The sequence below is a fragment of the Arachis ipaensis genome, chromosome B5, assembly GCF_059453495.1.
Source record: "Arachis ipaensis isolate K30076 ecotype BB chromosome B5, ASM5945349v1, whole genome shotgun sequence".
Taxonomy (NCBI): Eukaryota; Viridiplantae; Streptophyta; class Magnoliopsida; order Fabales; family Fabaceae; genus Arachis; species Arachis ipaensis.
This window is the reverse complement of record NC_142440.1, coordinates 32626644-32649678: the sequence shown is the minus strand read 5'-3', so window position 1 is coordinate 32649678 and position 23035 is coordinate 32626644. Positions and strand designations below refer to the sequence as shown.

The window sequence follows — 23035 nt, the reverse complement described above, 5'->3', positions numbered from 1 at the left end:
TGTTTGTGGTGGTTGGGACAGTCTCAAAGTTTGTTATTTCAGTAGTTTCTGTTGGAATTGGTTCGGTATTGGTGTGTGTTAGGGTAGGATCAGTGAGTGCGGGTATGTGTGGGTCAGGGATGGGTGAGGGTAACACTATGTTAGGAAATTCTTGGATGAAGGAATGGTCTAAAGTATTGATGGAATGGAATGGGAATATATTTTCTGAGAAACTTACATCTCTAGAAATAAAAATCTTCTTCTTCTCTATATCATACAACTTGTATCCTTTATAGCCAACTGGGTAGCCTAGAAAAATAGCTTTGATAGCTCTTGGAGAAAATTTATTTCGCTGAGATAATAGGGTGGATGCATGGCAGAAACAGCCAAACACTCTCAAAGCTTAGTAATCTGGCTGCTTTTGGAAAATTCTTTCATACGGAGTTTGAAAATTAATAATAGGGCTGGGCAATCTGTTGATGAGGAATGTGGCTGTGAGAACGCACTCTCCCCAGAATTGAATTGGTACCTTGGACTGGAAAAATAGGGCGCAGGCTACATTTAACAAATGTTGATGTTTGCGCTCCACAACAGAGTTCTGCTAAGGTCTTTCAACACAGGAGAATTGGTGGAGTATTCCTTTGGGTTGCATGAAATCAGTGAGAGCTAACTCCTTAGCATTGTCTGAATGGATCTGTTTCACCTGTGCTTTGAATTGTGTCTCAACCAGAGAAATAAAATTGATCAAAAAATTTGTTGCATCAGATTTATGCTTCAGTAAGTAAGTCCAAGTGAACCTTGAATAATCATCAACAATTGTAAGAAAATATCTCATTTTATTATATGTAGGAGTCTGATATGGCCCCCAAATGTCACAATGGATCAAATCAAATGGAGATTGACACAAGTTGTTATTTGCATAAAAAGACAAACGTTTAAACTTTGCTAAGGGACATACCTCACATCTTGAGTGATCAAGTTTCAATGGATTATTTGAAAGAAACTGACTCAATTTTACAAACACATTTTCTGACACATGACCTAATCTTGCATGCCAAGTATAACTATCTACATGACAAACTAAAGAATTGGAGTGTTTGACAGAATTGAAGAGTTGATGGTGAGGAGATTCCAACAAGAACAGACCTCCACACTCATCACCTTTGCCAATCACCCTCTTGAAAATATGGTCCTGTATTGTGAAAGAAAGGTCAGAGAAGTTGACACTATACTTAAAAAATTTTATTAAACTACTGACTGATATGAGATTGACTCGAAAAGAGGAAATGTAAATGACATTATGAAGAACCAAAGACTTATTTATGTGAATGGTACCCATGGCAACAACACATATTCTAGTATGGTCAGGTAATGAGACATAATGGTTTGACAATGATTTTGGATTATTAAGTAAGGCATAGACATTGGTTATATGGGTGGTAGCACCTGAGTCAATTATCCATGAATGTGTCAAAAGATTTGGATCCAAGTAACTAGTTGAGAAAATTTTACCTGCACATATCTCAGGATTGTCATTACTGGAAAGCGTTGGTTGAGATTGCAATAGACTCATGAGTTGTTGGTACTGAGATGCTGTGAGAGAAAACCCAAAGTCTTTGTTAGCTATATGCTCCTTCTCTTGCTCAGATATTGTTTCACCAACAAGATTCACCTGATTCCTTTGCTTGTTCTGACTGTACCCTGGTGGATATCCATGGAGCTTATAGCATTTATCTTGTGTGTGACCAAGTAGACCACAGTGGGTGCAGAGCGGGCGGTCTCACTTTCTTTTTTCTCTGTATTGATTCGCTGGCTGGCCTCGATGTGCTGCAGGAGCGGGCTTCACAGCAAAAGCGACTTGTTGAGGTATTGGAATAGAATTTGCCATGCCAATAGCGCGTTGTCGCTCTTCTTGAAGAACCAAAGAGAAAATCTTCAAGATAGGTGGAAGGGGGTCCGATAACAGAATTTGACCTCTTATGTTGGAGAAGGAATCATTCAAGCCCATTAGAAAGAACAAGACGTGTTCTTGATCAAGATGAGATTGGAAGGCTTTTGCTCCTCCACATGTGCACATTGCAAGTGGCCGAAATGTGTTGAATTCTTCCCAAATTGTTTTTAATTTGGTAAAGTACTGAGAAACAGAGAGATTACCTTGAGTTAGGGTAACTAAAGCCTTTTTCAGCTCAAAGATTCTTGGACCGTTGCTTTGAGAGAATCTTGTTTCTAGGTCTTGCCATAACAAAGCTGCAGAACCAGCATAGATCACGCTAGCAGCAATATCCTTTGAAATAGAGTTTAGAAGCCAAGTTGTAACCATATTATTCGTGCATTGCCACGATTCAGCAAGCACAGGGTCGATTGTTGAATCTGGTTTAGCGATGGATCCATCTATGAATTCCAATTTTCTCTTTCCACTTAACGCTAGGCGAATTGATCGACTCCAAGATGCATAGTTATCTTCTTGTAATGGTTGAGAGATCAACACCAAACCAGAATGATCACCAGGTTGTAGTGCGTAAGGATCTTGAACAGAAAATCTCATCGATTGAGGGGCTTCCATCGATCGAGGAACTTCCATGGATCTTGAACAGGAAAATGGGAAGCGAATCGGGAATTGAAAACAAAAAGAGAAAGGGGTTGTGAAATTGGGAATCGAAAATTGGAAATTGGGAAGAGGTTTCTCAAGCAAAATTGGGGAAAGAAACGTGGCGTTGCGGAAGGGAAGGGATCGTAGAACGTGGCGTTGCGGAAGGAAGGTTAGTGAAATATCATTCCATCTGATACCATATTGAACTTGATTTGGGAAAAAAATGAAAGACCTTGTTCTCATTGAATTGATGTTGATATATATATATGTGTACAGCAATACAAGTAGTAGCTTAGCTAATCTATTAATTGTACATCTAGCATGACTTGGTAAATGTCATTCTAATACTAACTATTAATTCTAATATGTAGTACTCATTATGAAACTATAACCACTATATCCAAAAGATCTTAAAAAGTAAATTATAATCCTGCAGGTGAAGTTTGATAATAACTCAATCTAATTTTTCTAATTAACTAACTTATACTGAATACTATTTGTCAATGGGAGTAACAAATACACACTATAATTTTAATTCTCATTATAAAAGAATTACAAATTCAAATTTGTGATAATTGTCTACTTAAAGCCAAAACGCTTATAATATCAGAATTCAGAATCTCAAATTGTTATTAAACAAATCAAAATAAATGTCCGGATTCAATCCCATTTTGAATTATGCTCCCTTTGTTTTAACTTTTTAGAAGGACTTCATTAAATCAAACATTTTTTGTTTTAAAACAAAAAGACTTTGAATAAAATATCTATCATTAAATCATTTTTGTTCAAGTTTTTCATACATTATTGATCTAAAGATAGATATCTACTCACATCCATCCTTACCTTAAAGACAACATTGCTATAACATTCTTTTATTTTATTTTTTTTACTCATCTATCATAACAGATACTAACAGTTGAGAAAACAAACCCCAGCAATTTTTCAAATAGAACCATACTAGAAGAAGGGGACAAGAACTTCTGCTTCTTGAAGAGAATACATGTAAAAAGAAGGGGAACTTTCGCTTCTTAATAATTGGCATGCACATGCATATCTCCATCACATTTTTCAAGACCGTCAAAGATAGTGTTCAGATTGAAACTATTCTCATCAGGATCAGCCATACACAGAAAGTTGATATCATCCTCCAACCCACTACCTTTACCTTGAAAAATGTCATTTACGTTGAACTCGGACAGCTCAGCATCCATGAAACTCCATCTCAAATCCCGGGAAAGCATGCCGTTGATGTCCGTGTTTGGCTGCTCTCTTTCCTTTTGCATATTTTCTGCACGAATATAGATCTTTTCATTTATTTTTCAATTGATATTGTCGAATGTGATTTTTTATCATATAGTATATTCTCTTCCATATATTTTTTTAATTCTATTTAAAAGAATATATGACCAGAGATTATATTTAAAGAGTATATTATGAAAAATTACATCTAATATCAATAAAAATATTTTATACATAGAAATATAATATTAAATTTTTGATCTTATAATCTTTTAAAATGTGAAAATAACTGTTGAAATTTTCAAACAGTGCAAATAAAAATCAAACTATTTAACAAATTCGGGTGAAATTGCACGGTATAAAAATTTTAGAGACCAATTACATATGAATTAAAGTTCATAAAAATATATGCAGGATAAACTACTTATATGTATTCTCTATTATCTTATTAGATCTTTTATTTCACACGAAGATAAAAAGTTATATGTAAACTTAAACTTATTGTTATGTATATAAATATAATACATAAGGCGACACTTTCACGTGAAAATTATAGTTGAAAACGTTTAAATAATATGACATATTTACTTAAATCTTTATTTATGAGTTTTTAATTATTATTTTCACGTAAAATAACTTCGTATGAATAGCTATTAACACATAATATATAATATATAAAGTAAAGTGACAAATAATCTTTTAAGAATTTATATTTTAGACAAATTAATTTTTATCAAACAAAAAAGATACTAATAAAGTTTTCAAGAATAATAAATGTGAACACACTATTTTTAAATTAATTTTTATAATTAAAATAAAAAGTTTTAATTTAAACTATTTTATCCACATTTGTTATTCTAGAGAACTTTATTAATATTTTTTTTAAGATTAATCTGTCTGAAATATAAATTTTCAGAAATTTATTTGTCACTTTATATATATATATATATATTATTTGTCCCCTGGTTACCTAAATTTGCTGGATGTGCCACTACTGTGGAAGGAGCCTCTTGCTCCACTACTTCTGCTTCTTCAAATTCAGTAGAGATTGGAGTTATTTGTGTTTGTGCTTTTTTCATAGACGGCTCATTCTTCTTTATTTTGTCAATATAATTGCTTATGTCAAAGTTTGTTACTGCATTTATTCCTCTATACTTTATGGCTGCTTTATCATATGCTGCTGCTGCCTCTTCTTGAGTGTCTTTAACATTAAAAATAAAAATAAAATTAAAAAATATAGCAACTTAAAGAGAGTTAGTGACTAATTTATTTATGAAAGAATAAAGTTAGAAAATATGTTTTTTTTTTTTATTGTTATTAATTATTACAGAAAATCTCATAAAGTTCGTTATTACTTGTAGTACTACTAGGGGTGGCAAAACGGGTCGAGCCCGTCGGGTCGATCCGCTAAACCCGCTAAAAAAGGCGAGTCGGGCTAGGATTTGGAGCCCGCCAAATTAAAAAAGCCCGCCAAATTCACACCGCCAAATTGGCGGGTTTTGGCGGGGCGGGGCGGGCCGGTCCGCCGAGCCGAAAATTTTTATTTTTTATTTTTTTTATTAAATAAAAGTGTGATTACTATTATAAAATTAATAATTATAGAATTTTTAAACGCTTTTTTTCATTTTTTGTTTTTATTCTTCTTTTAGTTATTAACTTTATTTATTTTATTTTACAATTTTGTATATATGCTCAAATTATGTGACTTATTTTTTAAAATAAAGACGATTCTATTGACAAATATTATTTTGAACAATTTTATTGAAATTAAAAATTTAAAAAAAAATAGTAAAAAAATTATATTATAATTTGACTATTTTTTATTTGTATTTGATTTTTTAATTATTATTTTTTGGTTAATTTTAATGAATTTTATTTTTTTTAAAAAAAAAGAAGCGGGCTAGCCCGCCAACCCGCCAATCCGCCATAAAGCGGGACAGGCTAGCATTTTGAACCCATTTTAGTTGGTGGGGCGTGCCGATCCGCCCCATTTATAGGGCGGGCCTAGGCGGGGCGGGGCGGGTTGGGGCGGGTCGGTCCGCTTTGCCACCCCTAAGTACTACGGCTAAGAGGCGCAGAAGTCACGTGCCCTCAAGAGATGTTCATTAATTATTTTAGTTTATGCAAAGTTAGATATCTTTATACTTAACATTAAATTATTGAAATAAATCAAATTTTGTATTTTAATAATTCATTTTCAAACATTAACAATTTTATAAACTACTTCTTTGACTGAAATATGGCAAGAGGATATTAAAGATTGCATGAACTCTAGATCATAGTATATAATCTCACATACCAATACTAATAATATTAGAGTTATTTCCTAAAATAATTCTTTAAATTGGGCTATGTATATTAAAATAGTCTCTAAAATTTATTTATACAAATTATATTTTTTAGATTGGCAAAAACGCATTATATTAGAGATATAATATATTTTTGTTAATTTTAAAAATATAATTGATATAATTAAAATCTTATAAATTATTTTAATACACATGACTAATTTCAAAAATTATTTTAAAATTTAACTCAATAATATAATTGTAAAAATGACATAAACAGGTCTACAAAACTCTAGCCAAATATTAGATAGGTCTAAGCCAACTAATCATAAAATTGATACTAATTGGTACTAATCAATTTCTACTTAATAAAAAAGAAATCTTTTGGTACATTTAAGTTTTATGTGAATTTAAGATCAATTAGCCATAAATTAATTAATTAGTAAAAAAGATCATTACAATAGCAAAAACAAAAAAGTTCAAACTCACATAGAAATAATATGTTCTAAATATTCAGGTTGAGTTTAGCACATGAATTAATTAGTACGTCTCTATTTTTCCTTTATAATATATAGACAGAGACATTACTTGCCGGAGATAAATTAAGAGACAAAGAAAGAAGGTATATATAGGATCTATTTGAAGGACAAAAAGAATTATTGCAGTGAAATATGTATACATTTGTTTTATTTTATTTTTCAATTTATTATTAATTATGAACTTATTAAAATTATTGTTAAATTTACTAATTTTGAATTTTGGCTACATAATTAATTTTTAACTACAAATTATCTTTTGATTCATTAATTAAATTAAAATGTTGAAATAAAATTATTACAAAACTGATTTAATCTTTTTGTTTAATCAAAAATTCAAATGAAATAATATAACATATTGTTAAAAAATATTAAATTATTATTTCAATTAATTAAACATGTAAAATCTCAATAGGAAATCAAAGTCAGTCCATATATATATATATTTGTGTGTGTAGCTCAATATTATCATTTTAATTTTTTGCATAATGTTCTTTAAAATAAAATAAAACAAAATAAAATAAACTCTTGTCATTAATGAATAAAACAAGGGGTCAAAGCAAGTATAAATGTATTCTAGTGGCACAGGTGGACCATGGTACTTTGCAGCTACTCCTCATGCAAACTAACACATGCAAACCTAAAATGCCAGCTTTCTAGTTTCTACTGCATTGGGTGACTTGGTGTTATGAATGATGGCAACTGCAGTTTTTCTTAGCTGGAAATTTAAGTATTAGTTTATGATATTATTTGTACTAATCCATTGGATCTCAAGTTTTGTAGATAGCATATTAATTGAATAAAAAATTATATATTCAATAATTATGTACATTGTGTCAATACTATGGGTTATGACATGCAAACGCCATTTATTATTATTATTATTATTATTATTATTATTATTATTATTATTATTATTATTATTATTATTATTATTATTATCGGTAATACTAGAAAGACAAAAAACAATCAACTGAAATAGTTTAAGTGCTTATTTGGATACTATTATTTTGATAAAAAAATATTTTTTAATGAAAAAAGATCTTTTTTTTATTTTTTAACATGTTTTACAAATTTCTAGTAGTAAAAGTAAAAGTATTAGAAAAAAAAATTTTCATGTAATAAATAAATAAAAAAGTACTTTTATATTGTTAAACCCAAACATAATTGATAAATAAAAAGATCTTTTTGCATGAGATACCCAAACATAAAATTACTTTTACTTTTTTCATAAAATCTTCTAAAAAAAATAACTCGAAAAAAGATATTTTCTTAAAAGTTCATTCAAACAAGTCCTTATCTTATTTAATATTTATTCATTACAAGATGCATTAAATAAAATTAAAAATATTAAATTTTGACATTTTTTATTAATATTTTTTTATTATCAAATATTTTCGTATTATTATATTATAATACAAAAAAAACATTTTTAATTAAACATATTATGTGTATTTTTATTGGTAATAAAATAAACATTTATATTTTATCAAATAATATATTATTGTGCTACAATTTAGTGATAAAATTGAATGCAATTGTTGAAATAGTCAAATAGTAACTCATTAAATTACCAATGTTTAAATATTAGTTTAAGTACACTCAAGATTTTTACCACTAATTTTCTTTATATTCCCTTATATATATATATTAATTATAGTTCAATTAATATGTTCAATCAATTTTAGATTTAAGATAAAAAAAATAAAATTAATTTAGCGTAAATAATACTACTTCAAAGACTTTTAAAATTAATATTGTAATCTTAACTTAATTAAAGTCTAAACATTATAAAATACTATATAAACTATCCGAGCATTTGTTGTGTGGGGACACAGAGTCACAGACAAACGAGAGTCTGCCAACTGCACTTGCAGAATCATTTGACATATTTGACAAATGCAAAGGTTTGTTTGCATTCTCTCAAATTCAATTGTTTTTAACAACCATGATAAAAAATTTAGACCTAAAATTTTTGCGTATGGTATATTTTCAATTTTCACTACTAAACTATTATCCTTAGACCTTAGTTGCTTAAATTTTACATAAATGATTGGAAATCCTTTATTTTTTACCAACATCGTATTTTTATATAAGGAAAAGTATAGGGTACCAAATAGATTATTTACCAATTTATTATCAACAATAATTAATTATTATATTTTAAACACATGTAGAAAGAGACACATTTAAAAAATATATTTATAAAAATACTTCTATTAAACACAGTCATAAAAAATATATTTTTATTAGACACATCTACAAAGACACTTCTATTAAATACAGTTATAAACAAGAGTTGGTAGAAATTGATAAAAATGTTGTTGGTAACGTAGCGAAATTGTTTGTATAATTACATCTGTGTATGTTTATCAAGCTTTGGACATAGAAATATTTAATGGCATGGTGTGCACATTAATAGTCTATTTTTTCTTAGCTTGATCATGTTTTTCACTTATTTTTCAAACAAATACATATATATTGGTAAAAAAAATTATTAGCCACATAACAATACTCTAAAATTTTATAAGTTATAATGCAATTCTTTTTTTCAACTTAGCACTTTCCTATGACACAAAATTTTGGGAACATGCATGTTTAGGGAATAATAAAAAAAGAAATTTACTTACTATAGGTCCCCAGATAAAGGTACTTGTTGCCATTTACTCTTCCGATTCGTGCTTCCCACCTTCCATTGTGGTGATGCCTACTCAAAAATCCAGAAATATTTCAATAAAAATAAATAAATAGTGTACCGATAGAAATATAAGTACTTTAAAATTAAAATACATTTAGAATATATTTTTTTTTAAAGTTAGAAATAAGACTCGAACTCAAAATTTTTAATGGAAAAACTATGTCATATGAGTTATAGTTATTTCAATTACAAATACGTTTATAATATTATATCGCGTGCATTGTGTATTAGGAATGTAAATGATCTTCATGCTTGCACAATTTTTTGAATGGATTTAAATGAATAGTATAATAGAAAAAGATTATTTATATAAAAAAGGGTGATGTATAAATAAACTAACCTCGCCACTCCACGATACTTGGAAACACCTCTCGAAAATCCACTGCTCCTTCTTCGCAGAGAAGCCAAGTATTCAGTTTGTGAAATATCCTTCATTTCCTCAATTTCCTTGGCATATGTTTCTATCTGCATTGTTCATCCATAGTTAACTAATTTATACGTTATATATAATCTTCCCAAAATATAAGAAAAATTGGCTTCCAATGTAACAAAAATTGCATTGAAAAAGTTAAATACGCTTGGTTTGTATTTTTATATATTTTTAGAATTTGTAAAAAAATATTTTTTTATAAAATTTAAAAAATAAAAATATTAAAAATAAAAAAAGAAAATAAAAATATATACCAAATACTAAAAGTCTACTCTCATTTATTTAGACAAAGTATGAAAAATGTCAACTCGACTCTATTTTCATTTTAATAAAAGGTAATTTTATGAATAATTTTAGTATGTGAATTTTTATAACATTTTTCACTATCACCTTTAATGAAGATATCAACCGGATTGTTATTCTTTAATAAGTATTTCCTAAGCAACATAATTGTTCACAAATAATTTAAGCACTATATATATATATATATATGAATTGGTGTACCGAAAAATTCAAGATTGTATTAGATCCCCAATACTTTAGAGCTGCAAGATCATAAGAGCGAGCAGCAGCTTTTTCTGTATCGTATGCCCCTAAATTCACATGTAAAGCCACAATAAAGTAAGTTAATATTTTTTCTATTTAAAAAAAAAATAACATATATTTTCCCAAATTTTGAACGAAACTTAATATAATTAAAAGTATATCATTAGAATTAAAAATTCATAAAACCAAAAGCTTGCGTGAGATCCAAGATTTATTAGGGAAACTTACCCAAATAAACTAAAGCAGCCACAGAAGTGTATGTGAACGTTGTCATGGCAGAGGTTGTCATAGACAAATTAAAACATGGCAAGTGAAAACATAGAATAAGGTCAAAACACTTAACATAAATAACAAAACAAAACATTACATATCTCCACGATTATTCACTGCTTTTTATTCGTTCATTCATGTTTTGAATACACTATAATTTAAGAGAGTGATTAGTGCAACTTTTTAATGTCTATTGTCATTGTTGACACTTCCATTTAATTCTATTCATCTTTAGGTAGGATTCTCTCTTTGAATGATAACTTTAAAATATTTACTATTTATATCTTATTTCTAACTTTAATATATGTTGTGGAAGTTATATATTAATTCTTACCAACGTTGTTAACTAATTTATTCAATCTAATTAATTTTATACCTTAATAGTAAATTAATTTTGAAAATAACAAATAATGATAGAAAATGTATTGTGTACATAAATGTTGCTAAAAGGAATTGTAATTGTTTTTAAAAAATATTTTTAATTTAGATAAATAATTAATTTAAATGATTGAATTATTCTAACTTTTAAGAATGTCAATATATAAAAATACTTCAATTTGGATCCTCTAAATTTTAAATTTGTACTTTAGAGAGTAAAGTGTGATCTTCTACTCTTAAATAGTTTTTCTCTCATATTTATTCTTGGTCCCACCTATAAAATAAATGGTGAGAGATTACACTTTACTCTCTAAAGTGAAATTGAAACTTTAGAGAATCCAAATCCAAATACTTTAGCAGAATCCAATTATTAATAATCTGACAAGTCATTATTTTGTTTTAAAACTTTCTTACGTACTCAATGTTATTCAAATATAGTTACGTTTCTAAACTGAAGTAAAATTCGCTACCGTGATGGCACTCGAACTTACTTAACCTCTTGAGCTAAGACTAAGTCAGTCTAACCCTCAATACTTAGCAAGAAAGCTAAGAATACAAGAGAACACAAGAGAAAGGAAGCTTTGGTGGAAGAACACTTTATTACTAAAGTGTGGTTACAAATAATTCACACACTCACACTAACTCTATCTCCTATTTATAGCCATCCACCTCCTCAATGGATAGTTAGGATTAAATCTAATCAATGGCCTAGATTAATCATCTAGAACCTTCTTTAAAAATATCTATCCTACCACAACTTTCTAAATGTTTCTAGATTATTCCATACCATTCTTTATACTTCTATATACATCTACACCCTTCTAGAATACTCTATGACCTTCCAGAGTCTTCTAGAACCTTCTAGGGTATTTCGGGACCTTCTAGGACATTCTAGAACGTTCCGGAACCATCTAGAGCATTTTCAAACATTCCAGAAAACTATACAAACGCTATTAAATTTAACCTTCTAAAATTTACCGTGACAATATGGAATGGATAAAAAAATTATAAAATCAGACAAATAAATAAAATAAAATAAATCATATCACAAAATTGAGTACAATTTAAAATAAACCATACAAAAAAATATATTATAAATGTTTATAAAACTTAAATATTTTGAATAATCAAATTAAACTTTTTTTTATACACATTTATTAAAATATTTATCATTTTAAAAAATGTAATTCCATAGTTGTACTAAAAAATAATATAATTTTCATCAGAATACATTATGTTTGTATGAGTAGGTTTAGTTGAATAAACAGTATAAATAAATAATAAATCTATGAAACAGCAAATGAAGATGGACAAATAAGAATGAAAACACTATAATGAAAAAATTTAATTACCTTGTCGTCCCTTTTTACTCTGAATATTATTCCAAAAATTCTTGTCCCACAGATGAGCTTCAAACCTACCTGTCCACCTATGTCTATGGATCATTAAACATGTTATTGATTATTACAACAGTCAGCAGCAGAGACATGCAAATGAAAATAAAAATGAAATCAAACCTGGTGATTCCTCTATAAATAGAGCTTCTTTTGTTGCCACAACTATTTGTTCTCTTGAATACTTTATTCAGTGGTAACTTCACATCATTTATGCTATTTTTGCTTTTTGGATATTTACCATTATTATTTATCTCTAATTCAAAACCAGCACGGATAGAAGTCGATGAAGATGAAGAGGAGGAATTAGAAGACCTCTTCATCTCACAACCACCACCCTCTTTGTCCAATAAGAAGAAAAACTTGCACTATGTAATGCGTGTTTTCTTTTTTCTACTTTTTTTTTACCGCAGGAACAGACAAAAAAGTCTTTGAATGTGTGTCAACTCTTTCTCTCTCTCTCTGACTGTTTTGGTAGATTCTATATATATGAAGTCTTTCTGTCATGCACCTTAAAAACTACTGAGAGTAAAGCACTACCTGATAGTGATGTGGACCTCTTTTTAAACCACATACAATAGTGAAAGTAATTAATGATAAAAACTGATAAAAAAATTGATAAAGTGTTAGATGACCCTGTATTCCTTTAACAATGTGAGTGGTTTCCATTCTTGAATCTCGGGGGTGACAATCATGAACTTGTTCCACAAAATCCAGTTGTTGTTGCTCAGGATGGTCACCATTTTGATACACCGGTTCTTAACCCTGAAGCTCAGGATGTGAATAATGGACCTGTAGATGAGGAGGGTGTTCTGCATGACGCTGAGCGTGCGGTTAACCATGTTTCACTGCGCCCGGAGGTGAATGCATTCACACTCTTGTTTTTAAGTTCCTTTGGAATGTGGATAGGAAGAGGGAAGAGAAGTGTATTTTTTTAGTACACTGTTTTTTTAGTTCTTTTGGTATTGTTTTTAGTTCATTAGTATTTTCATGATAAAATTTAAGCGTGTTTTTGTGATCGAATGTGTCTCTAGTTCTTGCGTATAGAATTGCCCAAATTGAACAACATTTGAGTTGCCTACTTTTTTTTTCCTCCATATTAAGTGGTGAAAGTCAAATCTTTTTTAGCTTTTGTTAATGCCTTTGGCCAAAAAAGAGTTTTTATACTATGCTTTGTTACAAATAAGAGAGGAAGCCCCCAAACAGTTTGGGTTGTTGAACACACTTAATTTTAAACGTTAGAAATTAGGACACTTTTTTTAGGTATGTGATTTTTCTGCTTTCACAATTTCGCAAGTGGAACTAGAACCATCGAGTTTTTTGAGAAATACAATCTTACTTCAGAGTTGGTCAATTCACTCAACTTCAAATATTGTATATGTTGATATTTTGACTTTCTCAGATTCAGAATTTACCTAGATTGCTTTTATTACTTAAAAAAAATTCTTTAGTCCAACAATTAACACAGTTGAGCAGATGTTAGATGACACATTTATAAAATTATTATATTATATTTAAATTTGTTGATCATCAAGGTATATTTTAAAATATTGTAAGCTAACATTTAAATTCCACAACACAGTGTCTATAATTAGCTCAAACAATTCTAGTGCATTAGATGTCCCACTTGTGCAAACAATTTTATTAGACAAACATTAAAGGATTCAATAAATGAAAAATATTGTTAAAATTTAATAAACATAGAACATGTTAGTACATAAATAAATAATTATATTTTTATTTTTATATAATATATTCATAATAAATATAGAGCATATAAAATTATAAATTTGTTTATTCAATAAAATTAATAAATATGCAGTAAAATATTTATTATATTAAAAACAAATCCATATTAACATTTTTAGTTTTAATTACAACATATAAAATATAAAACAATTAAATTTTATATTACTAGATAGATGATTAGATTATTTTATATTAAATTTTAACTTGATATAAGAAAATAGGAATAGCAATAATGTCCTTATTTTTTATTTTTATTTTTAAAGTATAAATTTGAATTTGTAAAAACTCTACCGTGGGGAGTACGTACTCCTCATCTAGCGTCCGATGAGTTCGTTCACGCTTTGCTAGGGTTTCAATGTGCTGCCTCCATGATTACACCTTTCTTTGTCTTTTCTTCGTCAAACTCTTTTCCATCTTCTTCTACTTTCTTTTCTTAATTTCTTTTCCACTTAGCTTCCTAATTTTCGTTTTCTCTCCCAATTCATTCCTCTTTTAATTCATTCCGTTTTCTAATTCACTCATTTCATATATCTTATTTCTCTCTGGAATCATTAAATACCACTTCTGATTTTCTCTACACCATGAGCAACAAATCAGAGACTCAGAACCCTCATATATCAGGAGGATGATTTGATCGTTTTAGCTTATGAAGATGTTTCTGAAGGAATTCAAGCATATACACGGAGCCTGTCCGGAAGAATTTTCTCAGATCGGATCTTTTCTGTAGGTACCATGGAAGCTTAGTTCAGATAACGGGGGCCATGGCCCCCCCAAACTTTTTATAAAAAACTTAGTAGTACTTTTTCAAAAGATAAAAAATAGTTCAATTGACTTAAATACTTTACTATGACTTAAAGTATCTAATAAGTTCAATAAACAACACTATCTCTATCTTTAAGTTCAAATATAAAAAATTAGATATTTTTTATATATTTAATTTAATATTATTTTATATTTTACTATTTATTTAATTTAATTTTTTATATGATAAAAAATAATAGAATATTCAATAAGTATTAATATTATTGTATTTGTATAAATTGACAAAAAAAATTCAATAAATATTATAAATTTTAATATTTGTCCTTCTAACTTCTTCTTTGCATATTTTACAAGATATATATTCAAATTTTTATATAAAATAATAATGAAAAATCAAATAATTGATACATTTTTTAAGATAGTTCTTCTACTTTAATGAATCACGAAGAAAGTGAGATATAACCTTCAAAAGTTCAAAAAGTTACATCTGATGACTTTAACCTTAACTTTTTGGAACGAGATCTTGAAAAACTGCTTTAAATTTGGCAATATCACCCAAACCAGAGAGATGAGATTAGACGAGCTTATCTTAAATGGGTCCATATCAAAAATATTTTGACAATTATTTTCTATCTGGCCCCCCCAAAATTTTGTTTCAAGTTCCGCCACTGGAAGGAGCTCTCTATGCAATATGGAATAAACCATAAGGATTCATAGTAGTCGAAAAATCCAGGAACCAGTTTCAATTTTTCTTTGAGAATGACTCTGATGTGACTCGTATTGAAAGGGGTTCACCTTGGTTATTCAAGAGTTTTGTTATTCATGTTCACAGATCGAAGCAGTCAATAAACATGGAGGATAATCACATCTCTTCTTTTCCTGTATAGGCATAATTTTGGGATTGCCTGAACAATACAAAACGCTTGAGGTTGGCCAAAAATTAGGTGGGAGACTTGGTCAAATTGAAGATGTTGCTCTCTTTGAAGTTAGAGGCAAAGATACACACATAGTGAAGGCTAAAGTGGAACTGAACGGTGATAAAAGAGTGAGGGATACACTGAAATTGCTTGATCCTAATAAGAAAATGCTGGAAATTGGAGTACGCTATGAACGTATAGGTGTGTTCTGTACTTATTGTGCAAAATTGGGGCATGAATCTAAGAACTGCCAATTGATGATTCTGCCCAAAACAATATCAAGGAAGATAGAGTTGGTGAATGGCTTAAGGCAGATCAAGTCGGTAGGTATTAAACTGAAAAGAAAGCTTCCTTCAATCCTAACCAACCTCGGGATGGTTCTATTCCAGCTCAACCGAAGAAAAAATCTCCACTTGCTTGACTTTTTGATAGTTTCTCAAAAATGAGTGTGCAAGATGATCAGAAAAAATAGAATAATGAAAAAATTGCTGCCAATTCGGGTTCTAGAGCAGAAAATGAGGGTGAATCAGAAAACACAGGTACGGCTACTGATACTAATTCTTCTTCTAATGCTTTATTGGAGATATCCTATCCCATGAATAATGTCCAACACAATAACAACGTCATATCCAAGCTTAAAAAGGAGAACAAAAAGCCAAACCTGAAACAACTTGCCAGAAAGTCTGTGATAGGTTTCAAACGGAGGAGTGGAGGTAATGGTACTGAAGATATTTCAAAGAAAATTTGTCTCAATGATAATGTCTCTGATGCTATGATGGTGAAGGGTGCCAACCTTCAAGTGGCACCCAAAGAAATATGAAACTGCTCTCGTGGAATTGTTGGGGTTTGGGGAGACCCCTGACAATCCACAATCTTAAAGGGATTTGCAAATCCTACTCCCCCGAGGTTGGTTTTATCTGTGAAACAAAAAATCAATCTCGATAAGTTGAAGGAAAACTAAGATCTTGTGGTTTCAATGAATGGCTTATTGTAGATCCGGATGGATTATCAGGGGGTTTGGCAATGGCATGGAGGGATGGTTGCACTGTTCAGATTTTACAGCATGGTAGATTCTTCATTGCGGTATCAGTTCTGACAGCTGGTTCTAATGATCCTTATGGTGTTCTAGGTGTTTATCTCAGTTCAAATGATCAACAAAGAATGGCTCAATTTGCTGAATTAACTTCAGTCACCCAACAGTTCGATGGTAAGGTTGTGTTAATGGGTGATTTTAATGCCATTTCTAATCAATTGGAGAAAGAATGTGGGGGTGCTAAATCTCCTTCTTCTATTGAAACCTTTAAAAGTTTTATTGATGATAATTACCTGATTGATATTGGTATGGTTGGAAGACCATTCACTTGGTCGAATAGACGGAGGGGTGATGAGTTGATACAGGAAAGACTAGACCGATTCCTGGTAGGAGTTGATTGGCAGCAACTCTATCCCAATGCAACAGTTCTTAGATTGTCAGAATCATGCTCAGATCACTCCCCTCTTCTCTTAAACTCTAATCCGAGAACTAAGAGATCTAAAGCCGATTCAAATTCCAAGAAAGATGGTGTTCCAATGATGAAATAAGGCAGATTGTTAGAGAGGTTTGGCACGAACAGATTGATGGTTCAGCCATGTATATCTTAGCTCAAAAAATAAAGTGTTGTCGGCATAAGATTGTCAGATGGCAGCAAGAACACAGATCTAATTCGAAGGTGGAGATTGATTTACTACAGTCTGAATTAGAGGAACTTCGTTTAGCAGGAATTCATGGAGGCGACATCATTTCAGAAATAGAGGACAAACTTGAAAAAGCATTGGAAAATGAGGAATCTTATTGGAAAGATAAGTCTAGAGTCAAATGGCTCAAATCTGGTGATCAGAATACAGCTTTCTTCCATCAAAAATTAGAAATCGAACCCGAAGGAATAGAATTTGGCAACTAACTAGCAGTGATGGTGAAGTGGCTACTTCAAATGCTGGTATTGCTTCTGTGGCTGAATCTTATTTCAAGGACATCTTTTCCTCCACTTGTCATGAGAACACTGAACCTCTATTTACTGATTTTGAACCTAAGGTTACAACTCACATGAACCATAGGCTTCAAAGACCAGTGACTATGGAGGAAGTGAAACGTGCAACTTTTAGCATTCATCCTCAAAGTTCTCTAGGAGATGATGGTATGACAACAAAATTTTTTCAAAGCTTCTGGAACATACTTAGTGGTGATGTATTTCGAGCAGTTAAGAGCTTCTTTTCAGGGGGCAGAATTTTGAAGGGTTTTAACCATACTCAGATCTGTCTTATTCCCAAGATTTTTGATGCTAAAGATATGACTCAGGTAAGACCAATAAGCCTATCTTCAGTCTTTTACAAGATTATCTCCAAAGTATTTGTACATAGACTTCAGGGTATAATGAATAGACTAATTAGCCCTACACAGAGTGCTTTTATTAAAGGCAGATTAATCTCTAATAATATCCTAATTGCTCACGAGTGTATGCATTACTTGCAGAACAAAAAAAGGGGACTCAAAAATGAAATGACGCTAAAATTAGATATGAGTAAGGCATATGATAGGGTGGAATGGTACTTTCTTTGGTTTATATTGGAGAAGTTTGGTTTTGACTCCCGGTGGATCATGTGGATTCGAGAATTAGTGATAATTGTTTCTTATTCTGTTATTGTGGAAGGACAACCTTATGGTTTCTTCAAACCAAATAAAGGTATTCGACAAGGAGATCCTCTATCCCCCTATCTTTTTCTTTTCTGTGCAGAAGGTCTCTCCTTCTTGCTACATAAGGCAGAACAAAACAGACTAATTCAGGGTCTTCAGATACATAGGTGATGTCCCAAGGTCAACCACCTCCTGTTTGCTGATGATTCCATCTTATTCTGTAAGGCTAATCCTGAAGCATGTTCAAATATCCTGCATTTATTGAATTCTTATGAAAGCATCAGTGGCCAGAGGGTAACTCTTAATAAATCTGCTATATTCTTTCGCCACAACACTCCCTCCACTACTCGTACACTACTGGCTAACTCTATGAATATTAATCATATTTGGGCTCATGATAAATACCTTGGTTTGCCTTCTACAGTCTCTAAATCGAAAAAGGCTTCTTTTAGTATGATCAAAGAAAAGGTTCGGAAAAGAATCCAAGGATGGATGCGTAATCTTCTTTTGTCAGGTGGTAGACACGTATTGCTTAAGGCAGTGGGAGAAGCTATTCCTATTTATACATTGTCTTGCTTCAAGTTGCCTGATGGTTTAATTTCAAAAATTTACTCTCTACTTTCTCAGTTCTGGTGGGGACAAAAAGGTTCTGAAAGGTGGATGGCTTGGATTAGCTAGGACACTATGACTCGCCCACGAAAAGAAGGAGGCCTTGGATCTAAAGATCTCAGAATCCAAAATCTGGTGTTTTTAGGCAAACAGTTTTGGCGACTTGTAACACAGCCTACTTCTTTATTATCCAAAATCCTAAGAGGTAAATACTTTAGCAATGATAATGCTATAACGGTAGAAATTGGAGTCTTACCTTCTTGGGGATGGAGAAGCATACTGGAAGACCGAAAGATTGTTGAAAAAGGTCTTAATTGGGCTGTGGGTACTGGTGAGAATATCCGAACCTTTGAGGATCCTTGGCTGCCTCCTCCATATCCTTTAATGATTTCTGACATGCCAAATAGACAGGCTATTTCTGAGTTGGTTCCAAGAGTTAAAGATTTAATTACTGAAGATAGAAATTGGAATTAGAATCTCATTCAAGAATTATTTTTCCAAGACGTTGCAAACAGGATTTTGTCAGTTAAAATTCAGAAGAGTAGGGACAAATTGCAACGGAATTTGAACAAATCCAAGCAATATGATACATCTTCAGGTTACAGAATTGGCTATTTATTTTACCATCCACCTCTGGAGCTTTGCCCTAATTATATGCAGCAGAAAAAGCCGTGGATTGATCTATGGAAGTTGAACTTGCCTCACAAAATTAAGCTATTTATCTGGTAAGCTCTCCATGGCCGACTTCCGGTGCTTGCTCAGATTCATCACCACATCCCATCTATATCACCAATATGCCCCTGCTGTCATGAAGCAACGGAAACAGTCACTCATTGTTTGATCGATTGCTCTAGAATTAAAGACGTATGATCTCAGAGTTATCTTCGTGACTATCTTCCCCCTTAGAGTCCTAACGACTTTTGGACATGGTGGACTGCATAAACAGAGATACTTAACCCCGTTAAAGAGTGCTAACTGTAATCCTCAATTGCTTGCCATCATTTGCTGGAACTGCTGGAAAGCTTGCAACTAGTTGATTTTTGAAGGTTCTACTTCTATGCCGTCTGCCAATCTAGCAAGCTCTCTCAAGTTGCTCCATGAAATCCAAAGAACTCCCAGTTTAGGTCGTCATCTCCATGAGGCAAGCTCTTAGTTGCATTCAATTTGAATTATCATTCTTTCTTCTTTAAGATTTTTCTTCGTTTTTCGATCACGTACCGTTGGATGAATACCTTCAGTGTAGTGTTTTTGGAAAATCCCACCTTTTATTATCCTGTCCTGCTTTTGGATATCTTTGTATTTTATTTTTTAATAATTAATGAAATATAACCTACTATCTTTGGAAAAAAAATTTGAATTTGTGATTTTTTTTCTATTTTTGCAACATCATCAACCTCACTTCTCTTCTTTTTCTCTTTCTCTCTCGCCGTTAGCCCCATTGCTACCATTTGCTGTCGTTTCGCCGTTATCGATTGCTGTTCACAACTCCAGCCATTGTCGCCATCGAGGAGCATATACTTGGAGCTTGTTCTGCTATGGAGGAGCTTGTTTCTCTCTTGTGAGTTGTTGCCTCCATTGTGTGCTATCGTTGCTTCTTACCTTTGTCAACTACAATGCTACCATTTTTCTTTCATATAGATATGTCTTTTTCCATTTCTCTTTCTTTTTTTATTTTTGACATTGTTGCCATTTTCAATATCCTAACCCTACACTTTTCTGACCCCGTTTTTATTCCTGAAAAATCAATATCATTAGTTTACTTGGATGTGACCTTGGTTGCATATTCATTCACGATTATTTAATTGTTTTAATCTTCTGATTTTGTTATATTTATATTTTCTGTGAAGATGTTAGTAGTTTTAATAAGAATGTTGATAGTAGTACATTAATTGTGTTGATTTATTTATACTGAAAATTTATGTTTTGTTGTCTACATATAACTTGTTTTATTTGATTAGTCTAATAACTTAAAAGTATAGAAACCCTAACCCCTTTTAAGTTTGAACCCTAACCCTACTTTTTGATTTCGTTTTCAACTCTAAATTTCAATTAGTTACTTAATTTTTTTTGGATTGGTCTTGTTAGTAGGGTTGGAGGTGCCATACGAAATTAACATTCTATAGTGCAAACATGCATAATTCAGTTACTTTCTTTACTTGGCTCTATTTTATTAATGTGTGTTTGTATTTTTTATTATTATCGATAATAAATTTCATTTTAGTGTTCTTATTCGTTGACATAAAATTCTTCTAGGTAAGCTTTTTATGTCTTATGTTTTTTTTGGGCAACTCATCAATCATCCTAATATTAATGCTGCTGTTGAGTTGCTAAGATAGGATAATTTATTGTTATTTTTATTAACTATTTGCTTATTAAATAATTTAGAACTGATAATGTTACTTGTAATTTTTCATCATATGGTGGATTTTTTTGTTCGAAGCTTTAAATTATGTGGTGGATTGTTTTGTTGAAGTTTTAAATTTTGTCTGCTTTAAAATTTATTTTCATATTATGTGGTGGATTGTTTTGTTGGAAGCTTTAAATTATGTGGTGGATTGTTTTGTTGGAAGTTTAAATTTTGTAATTCATTTTAATTTTACTAGTATACAACCTGTTTGTTGCACGGAATTGAACTTCGCACAACTGAATCGGCAAGTGCACCGGGTCGTACAAGTATTACCTCAAGTGAGTGAGGGTCGAATCCCACAGAGATTATCGGATTGACCAAACAATGGCTATTTTGTAAATCTTAGTCAGGCGATTAGAAAAGATGATTGTTTGTTAAGAGGCATAAAAGAAAAGTAAAGAAAACGAAATACCAGATAAGTGTAAAAGCAATGATGGATATTTAGTTAAGGCTTCAGAGATGCGTATTCTTCAACAACGAATGACTCTTTCAATGTCAGTCGTAATTGACTAACTCATGTAGCATACTCATCAAACAACTCAACCTCCAGGATCCCTTACTGAGGCATGTCGTGACTGTGAGGAAGATTGCCAGTCCTTTGGCAACTATCACAGTTACGGACAAACTCTCGGGCGTCTTTAAAGATTGTTGGCCAGTAAAAGCCAATCTAGAGGACTTTGATGGCTGTTCGCTCACCTCCAAAGTGTCCTCCATATTCTGAGCTATGGCAATACCATAGGATCTTCTGTGCTTCCTCTTCAGTCACACATCAGCGGATTATACGCCCGAGCATCTTTTTAAGAGGTATGGTTCATCCTACAAGTAGTACTTTGTGTCATGCATGAGTTTTCGAGCTTGTTGTCTACTGTATTCCTTGGGGATGAACCTTATGGCTTTGTAGTTTGCAATGTCTACAAACCAAAGGGCTATCCGAATTGCAAAGAGTTGCTCATCAGGAAATGTTTTAGATACCTCAGTAGGGGGAAGCGCAGTCCCTGCTACTAGCTCAATCTGAGATAAGTGGTTTGCCACTTGATTTTCTGACCCTTTTCTGTCTCTGATTTCTATATCAAACTCTTGCAGGAGTAGTACCCATCTTATCAGCCTTGGCTTAGAATCTTGCTTGGTTAGAAGATACTTGAGAGCAGCGTGTTCAGTGTATATAATGACCTTAGACCCTATTAAATAGGATATGAACTTGTCAATGGCATAAACAACTGCAAGTAGTTCTTTTCTGTGGTAGTATAGTTCTTCTGTGCGTCATTTAGAACACGACTGGCATAATAAATGACATGTAGAAGCTTATCATGTCTCTGTCCCAGGATTGCGCCAATTGCATGGTCACTGGCATCACACATCAGTTCGAATGGCAAGTCCTAGTTAGGGGTAGAAATAATGGGTGCAGTGTGATGTAGAAAAATTGTCGGTAAAGATTTTCACAAAATATTAGCGTTGTAAGTATAGTTCTAAACCAATGAAATTCCCTCAGTCAACGTTTAATTTGTTTGTCATGAATACAAACCCAATAAAAATAAATTGAATTATTTAAACATCGGGTCGTCTCTCAAGGAA

General features: G+C 31.4%; 2 protein-coding genes across 4 annotated transcripts; both read right to left on the bottom strand.

Annotated features, from left to right (window-relative positions):
- Positions 1 to 580: 580 nt before the first annotated feature.
- On the bottom strand, positions 581 to 2542 carry LOC107640454 (retrovirus-related Pol polyprotein from transposon RE1). The gene is made up of 5 exons (XM_016343975.1): positions 1798 to 2542; positions 1492 to 1680; positions 1289 to 1425; positions 938 to 1171; positions 581 to 832 (listed from the first exon to the last, which is right to left on the bottom strand). The coding sequence occupies exons 1-5, from the start codon at positions 2540 to 2542 to the stop codon at positions 581 to 583; spliced, it is 1557 nt and encodes a 518-aa protein (XP_016199461.1).
- Positions 2543 to 3319: 777 nt separating this feature from the next.
- LOC107641803 (ethylene-responsive transcription factor WRI1-like) lies at positions 3320 to 12762 on the bottom strand. 3 transcript variants are annotated; one of them, XM_088488229.1, is made up of 7 exons: positions 12472 to 12762; positions 12307 to 12383; positions 10265 to 10353; positions 9671 to 9795; positions 9263 to 9339; positions 4779 to 5009; positions 3320 to 3857 (listed from the first exon to the last, which is right to left on the bottom strand). In XM_088488229.1, exons 1-7 carry the CDS (start codon positions 12669 to 12671, stop codon positions 3598 to 3600), a joined length of 1059 nt encoding a protein of 352 aa, XP_088344355.1. In that variant the 5' UTR covers positions 12672 to 12762; the 3' UTR covers positions 3320 to 3597. The 3 variants fall into 3 exon arrangements, with proteins under 3 accessions (XP_088344355.1, XP_088344354.1, XP_088344356.1); XM_088488228.1 differs by having other exon boundaries at positions 3323 to 3857; positions 12307 to 12389; positions 12472 to 12760; XM_088488230.1 differs by lacking the exons at positions 12307 to 12383; positions 12472 to 12762 and adding an exon at positions 10535 to 11813 and having other exon boundaries at positions 3411 to 3857.
- Positions 12763 to 23035: the final 10273 nt, after the last annotated feature.